At 41.1% G+C, this 22,758-nt stretch overlaps 2 protein-coding genes across 2 annotated transcripts in view; one reads left to right on the top strand and one right to left on the bottom strand.

Annotated features, from left to right (window-relative positions):
• LOC146321033 (oxysterol-binding protein-related protein 10-like) overlaps positions 1-7,736 on the bottom strand; it is a 59,765-nt gene extending 52,029 nt beyond the window's left edge. Inside the window, exon 1 of the mRNA XM_084726021.1 lies at positions 7,456-7,736. Within this exon, the coding sequence (XP_084582147.1) occupies positions 7,456-7,643 (188 nt within the window). The 5' untranslated portion in view covers positions 7,644-7,736. The remainder of the gene's footprint in view (positions 1-7,455) is intronic.
• Positions 7,737-8,831: 1,095 nt separating this feature from the next.
• Positions 8,832-22,758, top strand: part of gpd1l (glycerol-3-phosphate dehydrogenase 1 like) — a 17,964-nt gene continuing 4,037 nt past the window's right edge. Inside the window, exons 1-4 of the mRNA XM_084726020.1 lie at positions 8,832-9,058; positions 12,854-13,031; positions 14,187-14,327; positions 22,139-22,277. Of these exons, the coding sequence (XP_084582146.1) occupies positions 9,015-9,058; positions 12,854-13,031; positions 14,187-14,327; positions 22,139-22,277 (502 nt within the window). The 5' untranslated portion in view covers positions 8,832-9,014. The remainder of the gene's footprint in view (positions 9,059-12,853; positions 13,032-14,186; positions 14,328-22,138; positions 22,278-22,758) is intronic.

The raw sequence follows: 22,758 nt of genomic DNA, 5'->3' as shown, positions 1-22,758 counted from the left end.
AACTTGAAGTCTGTCAAGATTTGCCTTGCAAGTTTACAAATATTGTCCTGTTACAGCTACAGTATATTGCTATTTCCAGAACATATCGGTGCCAGATTTGGACACTAAAATCCAGTATCAGTAGGGCTCATCAACTCAGAAATATTCACATCATCACCTACATGTATGATAACTTATAGGAATGTTCCATCAGTGTGACCAATCACAACATGGCGAATGATTGTTCACTGACTACAAACTATAATAATGTGAGGAAAATGTTTAAGTGCAGGCAAACAGCTGCCTAAATGTCCACTGAGTGTCATAAGAAGGACAATGCATAGATTTTAATCTGAGCTGTGGATGGAGGATGTCACAGATTGCTGTCTCTGTCCTTACACTGATGACAGACTGATCGTTTAACTCAACCCGTTTTCTGAAACAGGGCCTGAGAGTACAGCTGTACATCACTGCAGCCAGGTGAGAAGTTAAACACTGAAGACTTTCAGGGATGTTAAAGGAATAGTTCACTCTAATCACCCTCATGCAGATTGAGGGTTGAACTTATTTTGTTAGTCTGTAATACACTGCTGGAGTTTCACAGGAAAACAATGTTGCAGGATCTCACAAACAATGGAAGTGAATGGTGACCAGTTTTCAAATGTAAAAAAACGACAGAAAAAAATATTAAATGCCTCCATACTGTTTGTCTGGTGTAATCCAAGTCTCCTAAAGTCCCAACATGCTGTTTACACATGCTGTTGTCACACCACACACACACACACTGTTCATACAGTGTGCACATGAACGTAGCGCCAAGCTAAAGATCTACAGTGAAGATTCAGGCTAAAATATCGTGTAAATAATCTTTTTTATCAACTTGGTTTATGTTGTGGTATTAAGAGACTTGGATTACACCAGACAAGCAGTATGGGGGCATTTTTTTTTTTATTCTGTTGTTTTCTTTATATATTTGAAAACTGCTCACCATTCACATTTGGGAGATCATCCAACAATGTTTTCCTGTAAATCTCCAGCAGTGTTTTGTGGACTAAAAAAAATAAGTAGAGTAGATAATGACAGAATTTTCATTTTTGGGTGAACTATCCCTTTAAGGGGAGATTTGTCATTTAGTGTGGTAGATTTGTTGGATATTGTTACTAAAGACATCACAAAATATCAACTAAAAAGTACCAAAGCCTCCACTCTGGTTTACCTCCGGGGAAAGCTCATTATGCACAAAACAAAACTTAACAATTCTCCTGTTAATCTTTAAATTCAGAGACTCAGTGAGAGAGTGAGACACGAGTGCATCAGTGGAGGAATAATCCTCTGCCCTGTGGTGGCTTCTAGAAACCATTGAGAGTCATCGTCATGCTCTGGTTGTAATATTTTATCCCTACCTTCTGCTCTCTTTCTCTCTCTCTCTCTCTCTCTCTCTCTCGCACACACACACACACACACACACACACACACACACACACACACACACACACACACTGTGCTGCTCAGTCAGCATCCTCCACTCATGATGAGAGTGAGGACAAATCTTATTCCATCTCACACTGGAGCTCATATGCAAGCTACTGAGGGCTGAGTGATTTCTCCCTGGAGACGTCAATATGGTCAGGAAGTAAGCACAGATGAGAACCACTGATGGAAGGAGGGAAGGAGGGAGGGAGAAGCAGGGAGGGATGGATGAAGAAAGAAAGAGTGAGAAACCAAAAGGGTGCTCCAGAAATAGAGAAATAAAAAGTGCAATGCATACTGTAAGACAAGGAAACCCAGCAATGAGAAGAAAGAGACCTCTCTGTTCAGTCTCTTTCTTCTACTCTGCTGCTGTCATGTGACTGTGTCGTAGATCCAACTCACGCACACAAGTATAAAGTAGTGGCCACCCACTTAACTCATATCAGAGCCAAAATATATGTTAACTAGTGGAGTGGTCTCAGTAGAGTGCAGATCTCAACCAGGCAACCCAGAAAGAATATTTGGGATGTAACGCTTTATAATCATCAACATTTTGATTGAGTCTGTCATAATTAATGCATGAATTCTTCAGTTATGGCAAAAACATTTTTTGTAAGGTCACCGTGTCCAACAGGACATTTCTACAAAGTTTGAAAAAATTCCCTCAAGGCATTCTTGAGATATCATTTTCACAAAAATGGGATGATCCAAAAACATAATGCCTGCAGCTCCAGATCCAGTTGCTAGTGTGGAGGCATGAAAAAATAATTTTGTGAGGTCCTTCAGCATACAGTCATAAATGTGCTTAAAAAGTTAGGCTGCAAGATTAGCTGCAGACAACCTCTAGGTCCACTGGTCATCCACGCGCGCGCACACACACACACACACACACACACACACACACACACACACACACACACACACACGTCAGTGCATAGGAAACATTATCAGTAAACACAGTTTGTCACAGTATCTGCAAATGCAAAATAAGACTTTACCATGCAAAGAGAAAAACATATATCAACAAAGTCAAACTTCTCTGGACCTGAGCAAGACGTCCCTGCTTATTTCAGTGAGACAAAGCCAAGACTCATTGTGCACATCTTCCAACAGTGTGGCTTTGTAGTAAAAGAGTTCAGGTACTAGACTGGCCTGCCTGCAGTCCAGACCTGTCTCCAGCTGAAAATGTGTGGTGCATTATGAAGCACAAAATACGGCAACGCAAACCCTGGACTGCTGAGCACCTGAAGTTGTATATGAAGGAAGAATAGCAAAGAATTTCACTTCAATAAGTGTTGTTAAAAAAGGAGTGACGTATCACAAGGTAAACTTGTTCCTGTCTCAACTTTTTTGGATCATGTTGCAGGAATCAAATTCAGAATGAGTGTCTTTACAAAAAACAATAAAGTTCATCAGTTTGAACATGAAATATCTTGTCTTTGTACTGTATTCACTTACATATAGGTCAGAAAGTTTTTGCAAATCATTGCAATTGGTTTTTATTTACATTTTACAAAACATCACAACTGTTTTAGAATTGAGGTTTGTACATCATGTTTAATTTTCTAGGCCTGTTTCCTTTGCACTGTGCTTCTTGTTTTTATTGATACATCATCTTTTCCAGTCTTTCAAATTTCCGGATTTTCCACTTTGACCATGTCTGGAAAAAGTCAGAGGGAGGTGTACAGGTGGTATCCTGATCAGATACCTGCCCATCACCTATCCTTTTTCAAGGTTACGGAGCAGTGCCTCCACCCTGATCATCTGCTTGATGACTGAACTCTGACAGCATCATGTGCAATTCAACACCAGCCAGCAGAACTACATCATCTGCATAAAGCAGAGACACAATCCTGAGTCACCAAACCTGCACTCAGAGACTCTGTCAATGACCGAATATTAAGTGGAGACAAATTCACACACAACATATTGTATGAAGTTGACACAGATAAATGTAAACAGACAGGGACAGAAAATACAGTGATGGAGATTGAATACAGAGAAGATAAAGAAGAGTTGGAGAGAGAGAAAGAGAACATCTGACAAGCACACAAATAGACACTATAGACAAACAACTATGATATAAATAGACAATAAATTGTAGAGACAGATGGACAGACAGAAAATTGAAACAGAAACAAAGATAAAGACAAGAGACTTGAATGAAACAGATGGGAAGAATAGTGGAGAAAAAACAGACAGATGTGGAGCGAGAACTTTAATCAATACAAATGAATAGAGATTGGAGGAGCTGAAGGTAGGAAGATAAACATAGATTAATAATAATTAACAAATGGAGCTGCAGCTAAAAAATAAATGTAAAGAAAGAAATAAGACAGTTGAGAGAGGAAATGTTAGATAAACAGATGCTAAGAAACAGACAAATGTATCAAAGTAGAGAGATAAAGAACAGTGAGAGAAGAAGAGGAAGATGGATAAAGACGGAAAGATAGAGGAGTTCTTTCACACATTGTTGTTCAAGACAGATATCCCCCTTCTTCACACCCTGTGCAACATAGAGGTATGCTGCATTGCTGATGAGGCAATGATCTTCATGGACTGTGCTGTAAATCCTTCTCAGGGAGCACAATCCAATGTCTCTCTAGCTCTCCGAATCTCCAACAACAAATGAGCTGGTCTTCAGGTTGACATGGGAAGCCCTGTCTGTGTGACTGATGTTAACAGGCAAGTGCACAAAATATCAAGGCACAATTCCCCACTGTCCTGATGCAGCAGGGTAAGGAAATAAGTCCTAAAGTTGATTAAAAAAAACAAGACTCAACTCATGTCTGTGCAGGAGAGCAGAGAGAAAGAGGCTGTTGAAAGTGTGTGTTCAGCTATCAGTATGTTTACAGCTTCTAAATGAATATTTGTACTTTCAGACATCTGTTTTATTTTACTGTTTCATCTTCGCTTTCCTTGGGATAGAAGTTCTGGTAAGTTACTTATGATGAAATCCCAACATTTCCTGATTTTGCTGCTTCATAATAAAAAAATTTAAACAACAAAATAATGCTGCACTGGACTGACATGCTGAAACAGACCGAGTCAAGCCAAGCCTGAAGATCTGTATGGAAATGAGGCAAAAGAGTCACAGAAATTAAAGATGGAGTCGACAGGACTTCATTGCCTCCACCAGAAAAGGGGCAGAGATTAGTTTGTCCACCTGGGAATCATGTTCACAACACTGGCGATAGAAGCTGGAGACGATACATACTTTCGACCCAGGAATTAATGCCGATTGTACCCTTTGTCACTGATGACAAAAAACAGATACTGGTGATGTTAGTGGGGTTTTTTCGTCAAATGTAAAAGCAACTCACTGGGGCATGGCTCAAAGAGCAAGACTGACCACACATCCCAAGTTGTTTGCAGATGTTGGGTGGTCAGTGACTGGCCTCTGGCTATAAAATAGCCCTTGAGTAGAAGTAAACTGGCCCTTCTTGAAAAAACAGGAGAGACTATATAGCCCACAGAGAAACACAGGGTGACACTCACTTCACTCGAGTATGCAAACAGTGCAAAAGAGAGCTACTGTACCACCTAGCAAAGACATGACACTTACATTAAAAATGACACAACGACACACAGATAATGACTGAAATGGCGCTTCTCTGGTCTTCTGACCACTCAAAGACACTTTACACTAGATGTCACATTCACCCATTCACACATACACTCTATTAATGGCAGAGGCCGCCATACAAGGTGCCTGTGAGAGAGAGGAGAGTCAGTCGAGAAGACCCTTGCTAGTGATAACCTCATTTCTAACATGATCTTGCCGACAATCTCTCTCCCTGCCTGAACTGTGCTGCTCTTTACACAGACTATAGACCAATGGGAACTAAACCCCGATCTGCCCTCTTTCTCTTGAAGCAGTCTAGTGAGGAAATGCAATGATAACTTTGATAGAATACGTCTCATTGGATGGTCACCATATCTCCCACATCATGTCTGGAGGGAGGAGAAAGAGAGGCATGAGAGTATTTAAAGTGGCTAGCTACAGCAGAGACAGAGGAGGAAGACAATAACTGCGTCACTCCCTGGTCTGTTGCTACAGCTGCTGACAAGGAGGGGGCTGTTGGTAGAGATGGATCCTCAGGTGCTCCAAGATCTTTCTTTGCATCCAGCCAGTGAAGGATCTGCTCAAAGTCAGGACTAATGTAAAATTAAGAGGACAGCAGTGTGTCAAAAAGTGGCCGTTGCTCGTGCTTGTTCGATGCCAGCTGGCCTGGCAGGAAGTGCCTAAGGAAAGCCAGAGTTGCACAGATGGGTTATCCCCTGCTGATGGCCAGAGACATCCCGAGGAACGCTGCTGTCTTATTCTCTAACTCAAGCTATCAGCTCAGTGCGCTGGTGACTCAGAGAGACAAAGAAGCTCATCAGCAAAGATGTCAGCTAGTACTGGACCCTCAGCAGCATCAACAGAACAAATAGGTTGGCCATCATCCTGTCATTCCCTAACATGAATGATGGCCAGCCATTGAGTCAAAGTCATGATATTCCTGAGTTCTACTATGTTGGATAGTAAAGGCTGTGGGTCACAGCTGGTTTGGCAGAGGGCAGTGAGTTCTATTTTATCTTGGTGTCGTGGATGGTCAGATGACAAGAACCCACTGCTTCAGAGAGAGCTTTGTGACAGGGTTGGCGATGAAGCCTTCTGCATATGGAACGCAGATCGGACCAATACGTGCAGTTCTGAATCTGCATTAATACGTCAAATTTGTAAACTTAGACTTTGCTTTTAATCAAGATGGTATGTTTGACAGCCATACTGACAGCAGCTATAACTATGGCAATGTATTATCTGTCAACCGTCTTGTCACAACAAATAACAACAACATAAATCCCCTCAGACAGCCTGACAACAACAATAAAACAACAATTAGTGCAATGATATTGTAGCTTCACTGCATCATCTGTCTCAAGACTCAGCCTGCTCTGACAGAATGGAAAATGAAATCATTGATCAGGCCTTTATAAAGAATGCAGACATTTATATCATATTTAAACACACATACACAACCCACTGACGCATAGTAGCGGACACACACACACGCACACACACACACACACACACTCAAAGACTAGTTCCTCTTGTGTTTCTGAGGGCATGAGTCAAGTATATCACTGTGTGTGTGTGTGTGTGTGTGTGTGTGTGTGTGTGTGTGTGTGTGTGTGTGGGTAAGTAAGTATAGTGCACAGTCAACAGTCAAAGTGTGATCATGGAGCTCATTACACGTTTGGATGCTTTTCCTATCGATCTACTGGGACAGTGAGAGAGAGAGAGAGAGAGAGAGAGAGAGAGAGAGAGAGAGAGAGAGAGAGAGAGAGAGAGGCTGAGCAGTCAAAGAAGGAGAAGAGAGGGTGAGGGAGGAGGGATGGAGGAGGGAGGGAGTGAGCATTGAGATGCAGGAGAGGAGTGCAGGGCTTTCCTGATCTTGGATGACTCATTCAGTGTTTTTGGGACCTCCACCCCCACATCTTCTCTCCTCTCACTGAGGTGGAATACACACACACACAGATGAATGAGTGGAGGGACAGGCTGATGGTTTATACACCTGTTCCACACAGTTTGTGGGATGCTCCCTCAAGTTGATAGGTCAAGTATTGATTGACAAACAAAATACTATCAAAATCTGACAAGCACACAGAGATACTGAGGGGTGGGATGAGGATGAACTCAATATCCTATATATATATATATATATATATATATATATATATATATATATATATAACAGTTTTATGACTGAAAAATTAATGCAGTTATTACAGATGTCAGCTGATGAAGCACATTATAGCCAAATGTTAGGAATATCTTGGTCAAACGCCACAATGAGTGCAACAAACTCCTAAGGTGCAATAACTCATTATATTACAGGCACATTATATGGATAAGATGAAAACAACAGTGTCCACACAGGCTCTATTATCTGTAAATATCCATAGAAAGATAAAACAATATATTATAAACTGATAATGTCCGTGAGTCCAATGACCTACCTGCTCTGCCAGCCCTGGAGCAGGTTGGTGTATTTCTTCAGGACCCCCTCCAGGTGTCGCTTGCTGCGAGCTGTTTTGTGGTGCGAGGTGCCCGACCCTGTGCCGCTGTCCGCGGTCCTGGAGCCCAGTCTGTGCTCGGCTGCAGCCAGGCTGTGCTGCTGGCTGTCCTGACGGGCTGACCAGTTCATGCTGCAGCTGTTGCTTCGCTCCCAGTCCGGAGTAAGGATGCTCCTCAGCGGTAAACAAAGAGAGGAGAGGAGAGGAGAGGAGAGGAGAGGAGAGGAGAGAGCTCTGATACAAAGTGATGCAGTGATGAGATACTGAAGCTTGTGTGCTGCCTGCTCCCACTCTGTTCACACACTGGAGGGATGTTCCGACTGTTTACTGCGGAGCTCTCTTTCCCTCTCTTTCTCTCTCGCTCTCCCTCTGACGTTACTGCCTTTTTTTTTTATTTTGGAAATCCCGGGTTGGTCACTCCCCCCTGCCCGGGATACTCCCCCTACAGCCGGCCACAGGGAATCAATAATGCAGTAAAACCTCAGAGAGGTGAGATCATCACAGCATCCCAAACTCACATGTATTCATGTCGTCTGATTCTAATAATAGTGTAGAAACATCTGATCACTTCATATTTTCATGTAATTTTATTTGCAACATACACAGGTCTGCTTCTCTACCAGTTTGGACATTTGACATTAATTGTGATTTATTCGTCATAAAGTGCTAGATGAAATAGAATGAATAAATAGTTTTTGAAGGTTATAAGTCTAAATTTTTATTAGCATTATTATTATTGTTGTTGTTGTTGTTGTCATAAGAAAGTAGAATAGGCATGCATTTTGTTTTGCCTGTGCCTTTTCAGTTACGTTTTAATACATAAGACTGTTGACTATGTTTATACTGTATGCAAATATGTCTACACTGTTTACACTTACTGTATATTATTAGTAATGACTGAATAACAATACGACGAAAAATATCCCACAGATGTCTCCTCTGAAAAAAAAAAAAAAAAAAAAAAAGACCAAATAACAAGTTTGATGATGTGGAAATCGATCATGTGTACTATTGAGACACATAGGCAACACAAATCCTGCACAAATGAACGACTTTATTATCAGACAACTTTATAGGCTGCTATAAACAAGCAGCTCTCTCTGCACAGACAGACTGTTGTGTTGAGTCGATTCACATCAGACATCTTATTTGATTCACTCAAATATTTTTTTCCCATTGTTCCATTGTCTTTATCATGAACAACGCCATCGATCACTGTCTGTCTATCTGTTAAATCATTTAGCCTATTATGTAATTTTGGCGGAGGGAGGGGGTACCGTTTACGTCAACACACATGAAAACTACAACTCCCAACAGGCGTTTGTGCGACAGATTCTTCGACGTCATCAGAAGTAGACGCATCGTCGGCACAGCTATCTTTTGCTCGTGAAAGAAGCGTCCCTACCGGTCCCTGCTCTGCTCCCCCTGCATCGAAGTGTCTTTCCAGTTTTTCAAAGGCATTTCTGTGGAGAAGAGTCAGCCAGCACTTGAACGCATCACCGATGGCGTCTCCGCTCAAAGTGTGCATAGTCGGCTCCGGGAACTGGTAAGCTGTCAGACAGGCTGGGATGATGATGATGGTGATGATGATGATGCAGATGCAGAACCTGATGCCCTGCTGCAGCTTGTTGGGATGTCACAGACTGTTGATGGTGTAGGTGCATGCATGTTGTGCCTGCCAGGCTGCGTTCCGTTTGATTTCACGTGACTGTGCTCCAGCTGTTGGTGAGGGTAGAGAGGACAACGTCGGCTGCAGGACAGCAAGAGCTGGAAGTGATTCATTGTCTTGTTCAGGGGCATTTCAGTGGAGGGTGCTCCTGTAGGGACGTTTCCAGGATTAATATGGGGGCTTAACCCAGGCTGACACACACTCTAGTTCCCAGTTCATTAGGCCCCTTTGCAACTAATGCAGTGGAATAAATCCTCCCTTCATGAAGGTTCTAATGTTCAGCTTGTGTTGAAACCAAATACTCAAGTTATTGTACTTAAGTAGTTTCTTTGGTACTTTTATGAGTACATTTTTAAGTATTTTTATTTGTATTGGAGTATGTATTACACTATGTAATCTACTTAGTTACTTTTGAAATCAAAATTGAGTACGGAGTACAATTTCAATTAATATCCAAACCTTTAATCTGCATTTTAGTAGCCAATAAGATGATCTGATCACAAACAGGCCTATGAGAACCAGGACCTGTGGATGAAAAATACTGCAGCCACCCGGGTTTAGAGTAAGGATGTTTAATCTATTAATCTACACTGAGAATATAAACTGTTAAAAATGTAGTTATGGATATTTGAAGGGATAGTTCACCCAAAAACGAAAATTCAGTCATTGTCTAGTCACCCTCATGCTGATTCAAGGTCGAGTGTAGTTTTTTAGTCTACAAACACTGCAACAGTGTTGCAGAATCTCCCAAACAATGGAAGTGAATGGTGACCAGTTTTCAAACATAAAAAAAAAAAAAACATAACATGTCTCCATACTGTTCAACATGTGAAGTGGAAAAAATATTATTTACACCATGTTTTTAGCCTGAATCTTCACTGTAGATCCTGAGCTTGGAGCCACGTTCACATGCACACTGTCTGAACTGGCTGTGTGTGGTGTGACTGTGTACTAACGGCATGTCAGGATTTTAGGAGACTTGGATATTTTCCACCTTAGGCACCACTAAACACTGCTTGTTATCCGTCTCTCACACAAATAAGTCATCATTATGTAGAATACACAATGATGTTATTCAAGTTGGCTGACCATTTGGTGAAAATTTTAATTTCCTTGTTTATTATCACATATTTTTATTTGTAGTAATAATAAACACAACACATTTTCAGATCAGATATCATACAACACATCATAGTGTTGCTGTCTAGGGAAAAACCACTCCTTTCAAAGTTTGGTGATTTTTTTTAAACTGAAGGAGGGAGTGCTCCTTTTTGAGCTGAAACAATCGGACATTTAAGCTAAATAATAAGCCACTAGATCAGTGGTTCCTAAACTAGGGGGTGCAGAGCCACTGCAGGGGGGCATTGATGATGGGCCCTCGCATCTATGTGCCATGTGGGGCCTGCAGTGACTGCATTTGATGACACATCATGAGCTTCATAAAACAGAATGACCAAAGTCTTAAGGCTTTTCTAACATCATTTGAGTTGGATATGATGAACCTCATAGGAGCAGCATGTCAAAGTGTAAAATAAGTCATTTCCTGTTGCCAGTAGGTGGCACTATGACTATTATTGAATATTGTCATATACATGTGTTCAGGCCATGACTCTTATCAAACATGTAAATGTGGGCCAGGTTTTCATGCACCATCAAGCATGTTTAGCAACTGACAAAGAAAAGCACAAAGCAAAATAAAAAGAAGAAGAAAAATGTAGGAAGAAGAATCCAAGCAAATCCAAGAGGGTCCTTGCACCATTCAGTGCTCAGGCGCTAATTAATATGATTTAAACAAGCAAGGATTTGCTGATGCTATCATGATAACCTTTATTTTAATAAAATTCAACTGGTTTCCTTTTTTATCAATTGTTTCCCCAATTATTGTTAATAATAGATAATAATTGTAGAGGGGTGGGAAACAGCAAAGTTCACACCCACTCAGCCGACCATGAGTGCACTGAGCTGGGTGATGAGTGAGATGAAAACAGCCTGCAGACTTAGACTCGTTAAACTCTTTCCACGCGGTAAAGTGAGGATTTATTTTGACCAAACCAGAGTTGGTGATTGTTGAAGGAGTGGACAGACTAGCAAAGACGGTTTTGGTGAGTTTTATATGTTTTTCTGTCGAGTTTAAATGAAGTGTGTTTTCCAAGGCATTAATGAGCCAATTAAGCTTGTATTAGTGAATGTGAGAAACTTGAATTCAGAAGGTGAACGTTTGTATTTCTCCGTTTAAAATGGAAAATAAGTGTGAAAACATGTCATTTGTGGACACTTTGTGAGTTTATTTTGTCCACTGGACGTGGTGAACGAACGCAGCATATATATAAAAGCGTAGCTATCCAGACTGTGGGGTCTCACACTCTGAGAACCAGGACCAGGGTTCTTAAAGGAGCCCAGTGATCTAACCCCTTGCACTCTGTCAAGGTTCCATCATGGGACCTGGCTCTGGAGCTGGAGACCCTTCGTCTGCCTGCCTTTGAGCTTTTGCAGCAGCCAAGGCTAAAGGGTTTTCAGTAAGTTTGCTTTTCTTGTGGTGATGGCATCAGTGAAGCATGTGAATGAGCTTCATGCCTCATCAGTGGGTGATGCATGCAAACAGTGGAACTCAGGTGTGGCACTTTGGCTTAAGCTATCACTCTTCCCAAGGAGGTTGGCTCCAGCCCACTTCAATCAGGTCACTGAGCTTGCAGCTTCTGATCCCTCATGCTCCTGCAGGATGAGGAATCTAATGCAGCTGAACTTCTCTGCCCAGTTAGGGTCTCTGTACATTATATACAGGTAACTTTCACCACTCTGACAGCCTGTTTGTCGGCTATGTAATGATATAGGTAAAGTCCGACTTTATTGTCACATATACAGTTATACAGAGTACAACATACAGTGAGATTCAGTCTCTGCATTTAACCCACCCCGTAGGCCTATTAGGAGCAGAGGGCAGCTGCTGTGCACTACCCAGGGACCAACTCTAGTTCAAACCTAGGCGGGGAAAACTGGTTACCTTAAGTGGCAGCTGGATTCACAAAATCACGTGAGAATCCATCTTGCCAGGCTCCAAGCTATCCATTTGTGTCTGCACCAGAGGTGGTGCGAGCCAATCAGAGTGCTCGGAGGGACTACTGGCAGCTATGGGTGTGGGTTTAGGTGCATTGATAGCAAGTAGTGTCCATGGAAATGACTCGTCTTGAACAAACAATGTACCATGCACCTTTGCCTCTTTTCAGAGGGTCAGTGTCACTGCTACAGTAGCAGCAGTTGTTTTGTAGGAGCCCTCAGGCAATTCCTTGTTGGACTCCTTGTGACTTTGTTGGTGATAGTCATCCAGTGTTAAAGCAATAGTCCACCCAAAAATGAAATTTCACTCAATATCTACTCATCCCTGTGCTGATGTGAGGATGGGTGAAGATCTCCAGTTCACAAAACACTCCCGGAGCTTCACTGGAAAACAGCGTTGCAGCCAAATCCAGTACAATTGTCATTCCATCTATGCTGTCATATAAATAACAGCCTAGAGAGTAACACTTTCAAATTTTACCAGTCTTTTGCTTTCACCAGATATCACTGATGATATCACCCCTCTGTGGTGCAGTGGGCATTCAGCTAAGTGAGTTAGGGACCAAATGTAGGGCAAATGAAAGCAAACCGACCTTCTGACCTTTGTTTTGGTTGCAGGGGCTCAGCTATTGCCAGGATTATTGGGAATAATGCCATGTCACTGCAGCGTTTTGCCTCCACTGTGAAGATGTGGGTGTTTGAAGAGAATGTTAATGGCAGGAAGCTCACTGACATCATCAACACAGAGCATGAAAACATCAAGTACCTGCCTGGATACAAACTGCCCGAGAATGTGGTAAGATCCTCTTGTAGAAATTATGAACTTGCGCTGTGCTCTGTAAAGGTAATACTGTATGCTGATGGTTTCACATGGCAGCAACGGTAACAAAAAGGAGGGCATAACTACATTTGATGTATCGAAGTTTTAACCTTGATGTTTAAGACTTTTTACATCCAGATCACTAAATCAGTGCTTACTGAGACCTTACATTACTGATGCTGGTAGCTCAGTCCATGACAACTTGGCTTGAAAACCAGAGGGTCACCAGTTCAAGTCCAGCATGGACCAGTCTGTATGGAATACTTTATCATCTGTCCAAAGGCAAGGTTTACAAGGTAAACAGAGTAGGTCAAAGGCCTGAATCTTGGGGGACACCACAATACAGATATCCACCCACTGTCCAAGTCTCTAAACCAAGATATGGTTGTCCACCATATCAAAAGCTTCACTGAGATCCAACAATACCAGCACAGAACATTCTCCTACATCACCATGCATCAAGATATCATGTGGGACCCTTAGCAGAGCTGTTTCTGTTGAATACAACAGACAGGCGGTATACAAAGTGGTTCTTGAACAGTGCAGCAAGTCCTCCAGTGTGGCCAGTTTGTTTGTTATAGAACGAGCATTTAGCAATTAGCCCACTGGGAGCGTTGGGGAAGACAAGTTGGGAAAAAGCGGAGAGAATCTGTTCAGTTTTCAAAATAAAAGACCCTGTGCAGACTCACGATCATGAAGACAGAAAGAAAAGAAAATATTTAACTACGTATCCCATACAATGTACTTATCCATGGTAGAAACACCCAAAGCAAGGAAAAAGGACCATATCATCAAAATATGAGCAGGTCAACATGAAGTGAGGATGAGGATTAACCCATGGATGTGAAGTGCTATGATGCACCATTGACATTTTTATGAAAAGGAAAGTCAGGCAATCATACACCCAAACAGCAAGTCCATCATTGACAGTAAAACAAACAGAGCAATACACAGGACACATGTGGCAAGGCCAAAGACAGACGCCATCATAACAGAGCATGCCATCAGTACTGGTGTATGGTAGCTGGAGAGGTGCCAGTTAATGTCCTAGGTATTGCCAGGGGCAACAAACCCACTCTGTTCCTGGCTGTGTGGCAGCCTCATCCCTCTGTCTGTGCTGTTTCTTCACAGGTGGCTGTCCCAAAGCTGCGTGATGCCGCAGAGGGAGCTGACCTGCTGGTGTTTGTGGTCCCTCACCAGTTCATCCGGAATCTCTGTGACGAGATGGTGGGTTGTGTCCCCACCAAAGCTCGGGGAATCACACTCATAAAGGTAATTTATTATTGAACCATAGTGACTCACTGTCTGACTCATACAGCTGCTCTACTTTACACTATCTGCATTGCTGCCTGAGTACCAACAGCTCCACACAGCCACACACAGCAGAGATACTGATTGTCAATATGTGTGAGGTGAAGCTGGAGTTGTGATCTGTCTACAGCCTGTACTCTTCCATTAAGATAGATTGTGTGGTAGAATGAGATAGTTAAAGATGCTCACACACTCTGTGTAAACCCCTCTGAGCAGAGACTTCATGACTTCATCTTTTTATCAGTTGAATTATGGCTCACCACCTGGTGCTGGCCTCAACAGCAAAGTTACACTCACTACTTAAAGCGATAGTTCACCCAAAAATGAAAATTCACTCAATATGTACTCACCCCTGTGCTGATGTGAGGATGGGTGAAGATCTCCAGTTCACAAAACACTCCCAGAGCTTCAGCGGAAAACAGTGTTGCAGCCAAATCCAGTACAGTTGAAGTGAATGGTGACCAGTTTTAAAATGTAAAAAAAGAACATAAAAAAAACACAAAATGTCTCCATACTGCCCATGTGGTGTAATCCAAGTGTCTGTAAGCTGCAACATTAAAATTTGACCCAAAAAGATGCCATTTATGCCATGTTTTAGCCTAAATGTAAACTGTAGCCTCTCAGACCAGAGCCACATGCACATGCCTGAAGCGCAAGTTGAGCCTTTCTCAATCTGTAAACAATTTTGTACACTACACCACCAGGTTTCCGTTGCTCTCGCTCTGTAGTCTACGGCTGCAGCAAAGAAATGATGTTCCTTTTCTATGTCAAAGTCCTCAGACTTCTTTGTTGAAAGTTTGTTAAGTCAACTGTGCGCATAACAAGTCACTATTTCTGAGCAGATCTCTCTCTGTTGTCTGAGTTGTTTCCAGGTAGCACATAAACACACATGTGAAGGTATCATGAGATCTCGTATATCTCGTGCCGCGCTGCTTGGGCGAGAGCCTGTGTACCTGCTTCAGGCGTGTGCACGAGGATCAGGTCTGAGAGGCTACAGTTGACATTTAGGCTAAAAACATGGTGTAAATGATGTCTTTTGTTGGTCAAATTTTTATGTCGTGGCTTATGGTCACTTGGATTACACCACACGAGCAGTATGGAGACATTTTGTGTTTTGTTTTGTTTTGTTTTGTGTGTTCTTGTTTTACATTTTAAAACTGGTCACCATTCACTTCAATTATACTGGATTTGGCTGCAACACTGTTTTCCGCTGAAGCTCCAGGAGTGTTTTGTGAACTGAAGATCTTCACCCATCCTCACATCAGCACAGGGGTGAGTAGATATTCAGTGAAACTTCATTTTTGGGTGAACTATCACTTTAAGTGTGCAGTAAAATCAGCATTTCATCTTGTGACTCTGCAAATCATCAATTAAAATTTGTCATTGTACTCAAAGAGAGTCAGTGGCAGGTGACTGCTGGCAGGTAATGTTGTTTCTTCTCTGCTTTTTCTTACTTTTAATACTTGACTGAACATTTTAGTGGCGAAAAAATAGCATTTCAGTAGTGGACAAATATCTTTTTACTTGTTTATGTGACAAAATGCAAAAAAGAAACCCAGACAAAATTGAAGATCACCAAACACAAAGAAAAAGCCCTTCTTGGAACAAGAGCTGAACAGCAGGGATTAGAGAAAAGATATTAGAAAAAAACAAACAAAATATAAATTAATAAAGTAATAAGTAGAGCTGTATTTAGACAAAAACTACAGAAAAGAAAAAAGACCAGAATGGAGACGTAATATGATAACATACCAAAAAAGAGGAAAGCAGAGGACCAATGTACAGAAAATGCACAAATAGACAGAACATAAGCATAAAACACGGTAATAATGAGTGCTCAGCAGGAGTGTGTGCTAATGCATGCCTCAGCAACGTAACCAATTACTGTGGATTCCAAGTAATGAGTAAAGTAATATTATTCTTAAGAAAAGTAACTCATTACTCTTCCTGTGTGACTTGCTAGGTACTGGTCCTCACCAATAACATGTATTAAATGTATGCATAATACATACATGTATGACTTTAGAAATGCAGGTTCAAGGCTGATAGTATTAAATAGAAATGGTTGTAAAGAATGAAATGACTAAAAGGGAAGATAGTTAAGCCCCTGGATAATCTCAATATCTTTAGACCAAGTAGTTACACTATGAACAGTAGCATCCTCTCAAGTAAACAGACATCTAAAAAAAGAGTGAGCCAGGTGTTCTTCATGACTATAGTGGGTTGAAACCAATTCTTAATTATATTTTTCTTAGCTGGACAAATCTCATGATATCATGTGACTATAGGTACTTAAACAAAATATTAACACAATGAGGTTTTTGATAAATAATCATTGGTAATATAATGATTAGTGGGTAAAGGCAAATAATAAAACAGCTGGTAAGTTCATAAAATGACATTGCTTTACTGTAATGCACCTTTTAAAAGCAAGAAGAGAAAAAGTCTATGATGATATCTCGCCTCATATCTCAATATTGATATAATATGTATTGCCCAGGCCTTTTTCCAAGTTATGTCACATGACACGATGGGCCTCATGCAAGAGCCATTCGCACGAACAGATTTATTCTTAAGTGGCATGCACAAGTGATTTAGGAGAACTTATCGTATTCACTAATTTCCTCGTATTTTGAATTTTCTTTCAGATACAAACACAGTTTCCGAGGTTCAGACCTGTTGTAGAGTCGTGTGTAGTCAGATATCAGATATCTGAAGTTATGAGTATTCGTTGAATCTGATGAGGCATGTTTGTACAAGCAAATCATACGAAGAAAAGTAAAAGAAGTTTAAGAAAAGAATATGAATGCATCAGGCCCAGTGTGTCCTAAACAGAAATCTGCAGTTCTGCGTTCTGTGACTTTACTTCTGCATACCTGTGATGTCCACTCTCGACCAACAGAACTCTACATTTTTGCGTGTAGTTCTGCGCGTCCGTCATGTCCAGTCTGAACAAACAGAACCCTGCAGCTCCTCACGCCTTTGACGTCCACACTGAGCAAACACAGCTTTGCAGTTCTGTGTTCCTGTGATGTCCAGAACAGAACTTGGCAGTGCAGTGTCCCTGTGATGTCCACTCTGACCAACAGAACTCTCAAAAATTACTTGTGATTTTCCAAAACAGAATTGTACAATTCTGCATCACTGATTGATCTGGATCGATATATCAATTTGGTGTTCAACAATCCAGTATTATTGATGCAAAGTGAAAATATCAATCCATGATGTCATCTTTAATGTCATCTTTATTTTGAAATCACATGGTATATCTAAGTCATAAATGTCTCAGAGAGTTCAGTCATAAAAATGTTCAAATTAATAAATCATAATTTAGTTGCTTTTAGTGAGTTGACATAAATGTAATTGATTGTGTTAAATGGACATATGATTTCGTCTGATATCGATGGCAGACCCCTGAATTGAATCAAATCAAAGTCGTATCATGGCAGAGTGTGACATCTGCAAATATCATATCTTTGTCCAGAGAATCCCTAAATATCGTAGCTTGATGAAACTTGTGGTTTACACCCCTATTCTGCATGCCTGTGATGACCACTCTGAGCAACGCCCTCGTAGTCAGTTTGTAGTGTGCCCTCTGCAGCGGCCCTGGTTCGATTCCAGCCTGTAGCCCTTGGCCACATGCTGTGCCCTCACTCTCTCTCCTCCCTCTTTCCTGTCTCTCTACAGCTGCTCTGTTATAATGAGGCCAAAGATTCCGCAAAAATACTATAAAACTCTGCAATTCTATGTGTCCGTGATGTAAGAAAACAGAGCTCTGCAGGTCTACACACCTAAGATGTTCATAAATTATTTCTGTTTCTGCTCACCTGTGATGTGCAGTGTGAACCAACAGAACTGTGGTGTTGCAGAGCAGGCTGTGTGGGGCCCTGTGATATAGACACAGCACTGCACAGAACTCAGATTAGGAAGTTGAGAGTGACATAAAGTGTTTGCAATCTGCAAGATTACCACTAGATGCCACTAAATCCTACACACTGGTCCTTTAAAGCAGTGGTCCCCAATCTTTTTTCTTTGGAGGCCCCCCTACTTGTAAGTCCACCCAGGCCGAACACACACAGAAAGACTAATGATTCATTTGAAAGATTTATTTTCAAAAATGAACATCAAGTATAGCCTACTTGTTTCCATTTTTAGAACCTTTACCTTTTGTAAATGTGTCTTTTGTTGTATAAGCTTGACATTTTTTCCTTTAACAATCCAAAAGCGTAGCTTATCCACACTCATCCTTATCAAAAGAATAATAATACAATAATGATTCATTATCACAAATCTTGAAAGGTCACAGAGGCGTGGCAACTATTTATGAGTGAGGGGAAAAATGTTATTTTTAAATACAGACTTTTGCATAAATTGTGAATTTGGGTAACATTCAAATCTAATTTTGACAACCTCAGAGCAGACAAGGTCTTGGGGACCTCCTATGATTTTTGTACCCCCCTTATTGGTCTGGACCCCAGGTTGGGAACCACTGCTTTAAAGTAAAGTACTGAAGGTAATTTTGGTACCAAAATTGAGTTATTATATCAGCTCAACAAAACAGAAGTCCATGTTTTTGAAAAACACCTCTGTGTGAAACACTGGTATCTTTCTCTTTGCAAAATGAGAAAATCCTGAAACTGAAGGACTAGCATCAGGAACATGAATTGAATCTTTACACATATAGAGACCTAGATTTTTGACAAAATTTTATAATATCAATTTAACTATTGCACAGATTTTCATCAGACTCAGTTTTATGGTTGGGTCAGAGAGCTGAGGTGGCTGTGTAACTGCTCAGATCAGCTTTTTATAGAACATATAATTCCTCTGTAACAGAGCAGCCCGTCTGCTCCACGCTGGAGCTTGTTTGGACTGTTATCTACATTTCCACTGCAGCCCAGATGACAGAGACGAAAGCTGTGACAACCTCAGCCAAACACACAAACTCACAGTCTGTCTCCAGCTTATTTATTGTTGTGTGTGTGTGTGTGTGTGTGTGTGTGTGTGTGTGTGTGTGTGTGTGTGTGTGTGTGTGTGTGTGTGTGAGTGAGTGAATACAGTTTGTGTACATGTTGGATGAAATAAATCCTCAGCTCTCTCCAGGTAAAAAGCTGATTTAAAAACTGTGGATGGGACCATTACAGGGGGAGGGGGATTTATATCATATCAGGATTTAGGTGCTGCAGGACTGGGGCTGAGAGAGACACCAAGGCTGTACTTACCCTCAATTTCCCTCATAATAAAAAGTCAGGAGCAAAGTAGGCCACAGCTGTTGCCTTGCTCACAGTTTTGAATGAAACAAGTCCTTCAGAATAAAAGCAGGATTTCAACTATGACCATTCAAAAAATCCCTTTCTCCTACCTTATACTGTACTTTTCCTCTCCACTAGCACAGGGGTCTGCAACCTTTAGTCTCAAAAGAGCCATTTTTGGCCAAAAGACAAAAGAAAAGGTATTTGTAGAGCCGCAACTCTTAAATTCTCCATTTCCCTCAGAGACTTTTCTCTTTTTTTTGATTTGGTGTCCATCACTATCCTCGTCTCTCAGACTTGGTACTAGAATGCCAAAAATCGCATGTAATTGACAGTTTGTAGTTTTAGAGCATATTATGTGTTGGAATTCTTTATTGAGAAATAAATGAATGAACAAGAAGAGGTCACTCAGTAGAGTGCAGATCCCCACCAGGTAGCAGATGGTGAAGCACCTACTGCAATGCCACCACAACTGTCAGATGTAACCAGCAGAGATTTGCTAAGTTCTGCCAAGATTACGTGATTACATGACCTCCACATACGTTGTCCCGAGCTGAAACAAGATTTCAACTGAAGCAGTTGTTGATGACTTGCAGCCCCTAGTGTCCCAGTGTTAAGAGGAGGTAGAAGTCAGAGATAGAATTACTGCCTCACAGTTGTATGCCTCCGCCAACCAGTCAAGTTGCAGTTTACGTCCATGTTTTTCTAGGCTCATATAATATTCAGTAGTGAAGACTGTGAAGGAATTTAATAAGGAAGTTACCACAATATTGACCTGTAACTTTAAAGGAATTTAATAAAATCTATTAAGTGTACTTTTGGCAAAATGGAAACTCTACATGTGTGATTCCAGTGAATCATTTCCAGGTAGAAACATGCTGTCTTCTCTTAAGAGACTGGTTTTACAGAGGAGGACAAAAGACTGATAGAGAGCTGAACATTATGATGTTACAGTGAAGTTGACCTTTGACCTTTAGGATATGAAATGTCACCACCATCATTTTATTCTGTTAGACATGTAATTTTGTCATAATTAGCATCTGAATTCTTGAGTTATGGCCAAAGGTTTGCTTGGTGATGTCACTGTGACCTTTGACCAACAAAGTCTAATCAGTTCAGTGGTCATTTGTGCAGAGTTTGAAGAAATTCCATTAAGGTGTTATTGAGATATTGCATTCACAAGAATGGGATGATCTGAAAACAGTGCCTGCAGTCACGACTGTTGTGGGCACGGAGCCATAAACTAGGTTTTTCAGGGTTTTCAAGAATTCTGAATCCTTCAGCATATGTCCTGAATGTGCACACACAAAAAATAGGCTCATTGGTCCAGTAGTGTTCATAAATAGCTGCAGACAAGATGCTGAGATCTGTTGATCACATTCATACTTGCTCACTAATGCATGTGTGCATGCACACACACACACACACACACACGCACACGCACAAGTGATTGCATAATCCCCTTCCACCTTACTCCTGTGAGGCAAAGTGAATGAATGAATGAATGAAGAGTTAGTGCATGAATGAGAAGCAATAATGAAGTGTACAGAAAATGTTCATGAGAGAGCCTTCAGTTATTTTCTGATTTCACTGTAGTACAACCTTGACATCTCACAGACTTATCAGGAACCCTCTTTACAGTCTTGTCTAGAAAGATTGGAACTAGGCCCAGCCTGTACAGGGCTCTTGTTTCTTCATACACGGTCGGATTAAATAGAGCGAAATGTCCCACTCCATTTTCAGGTTTCATTTAAGGAAAAGTCTGTGTGGTGCTTACCTCTCTACTGGACATACAGAGATGAATCTGAAAACAAACAACAAACAAACACACGTCTCCACATGTTGGACTGTATCTTTTGAAGGGATAGGTCATCCAAAAATGAAAAAGTCAGTCATTATTACATTATTATACATTATCTACTCACCCTCATGTCGAATGAAGGTCAGGTTTAGGTTTTTAGTCCACAAAACACTGCTGGAGTTTCACAGGAAAACAGCGTTGCAAATGATGGAAGTGAATGGTGACCAGTTTTTAAATGGAAAAAAAAAAACTATAGAATAAAAACATAAAATGCCTCCATACTGCTCATCAGGTATAAGCCAAGCCTACTAAAGCCCTAATATGCCAAGTTGATTTTAAAAAATGTCATTTCCACCATGTTTTTAGCTTAAATCTTCACTGTAGATCTTTAGCTTGGAGCCACGTTCACGTGCACACTGTCTGAACTGGGTGTGAGTGGTGTGACAGTGTGCAAACGGCATGTTGGGACTTTTGGATTACACTAGACGAGCAGTACGGAGGCATTTTCTATTTTTATTGTCTTTTTTCCCTAAATGTTCTGACTTCTGAGATTTAGATTGATCTGAGCCAGCATGACATTAACTCAGCGTACATTCTCTGCTGCACAGAGGGCGTCGGTTTGTTCTGTATGTTTCTCTGCTCCTTCCCACACCTACCTTCTCTCACCTTCTTCCTGCAGTCACACGTTGCTCACATCCCTCTGTCTGTGTGTCCGTCAGGGGATAGATGAGGGTCCTGAGGGCCTGAAGCTCATCTCTGACATCATTCGAGAGAAGATGGGGATTGACGTCAGTGTCCTCATGGGAGCAAACATCGCCAATGAAGTGGCAGCAGAGAAGTTCTGTGAAACAACTATCGGTAAGGAGTATACATGTGGTCCAAGTAAGTGTTTTATGACCTTGAACCACAAGGTTCATGTTCATGATCCAAAGATGACTGTCTGAGTTGACTGTCAGAGAGGAGTGAAGAGTGCAGAAAATATTCACATTTAAGGAGCTGAATTAAGAGAATTTGGATTTTTTATCTTAAAAAAAATACTCAAACTGATACATTATCAACATAGTTTAAATCATATTCAATCAATCACTCCAGCTCTACACTGCAACAGCATTTTTATGTTTAATACTTTTAATTTTACTTTTAATTCTCAGTAAAGAATACAGAATAATCTGTTCCTCTAGCATGAATTTGCCTAAGTCTCTGGCAGAAACTAATATTTTGTCTGTTATTTTCTCACCCCGCACCTAAAAGATAATTGATGTGTCAGATTTTAAAAAATGCTTGCCCCTTTCCTTCATAAAGTTCCTGAAGAAAAGGGAATGTTCTTAGGAAGGCTGGT

Source organism: Lutjanus erythropterus, chromosome 9 (genome assembly GCF_056507025.1).
Source record: "Lutjanus erythropterus isolate fLutEry1 chromosome 9, fLutEry1.hap2, whole genome shotgun sequence".
NCBI classification, from domain to species: Eukaryota; Metazoa; Chordata; class Actinopteri; order Lutjaniformes; family Lutjanidae; genus Lutjanus; species Lutjanus erythropterus.
The sequence above is the reverse complement of the archived record's forward strand: the minus strand, read 5'-3'. Positions and strand labels throughout refer to the sequence as shown.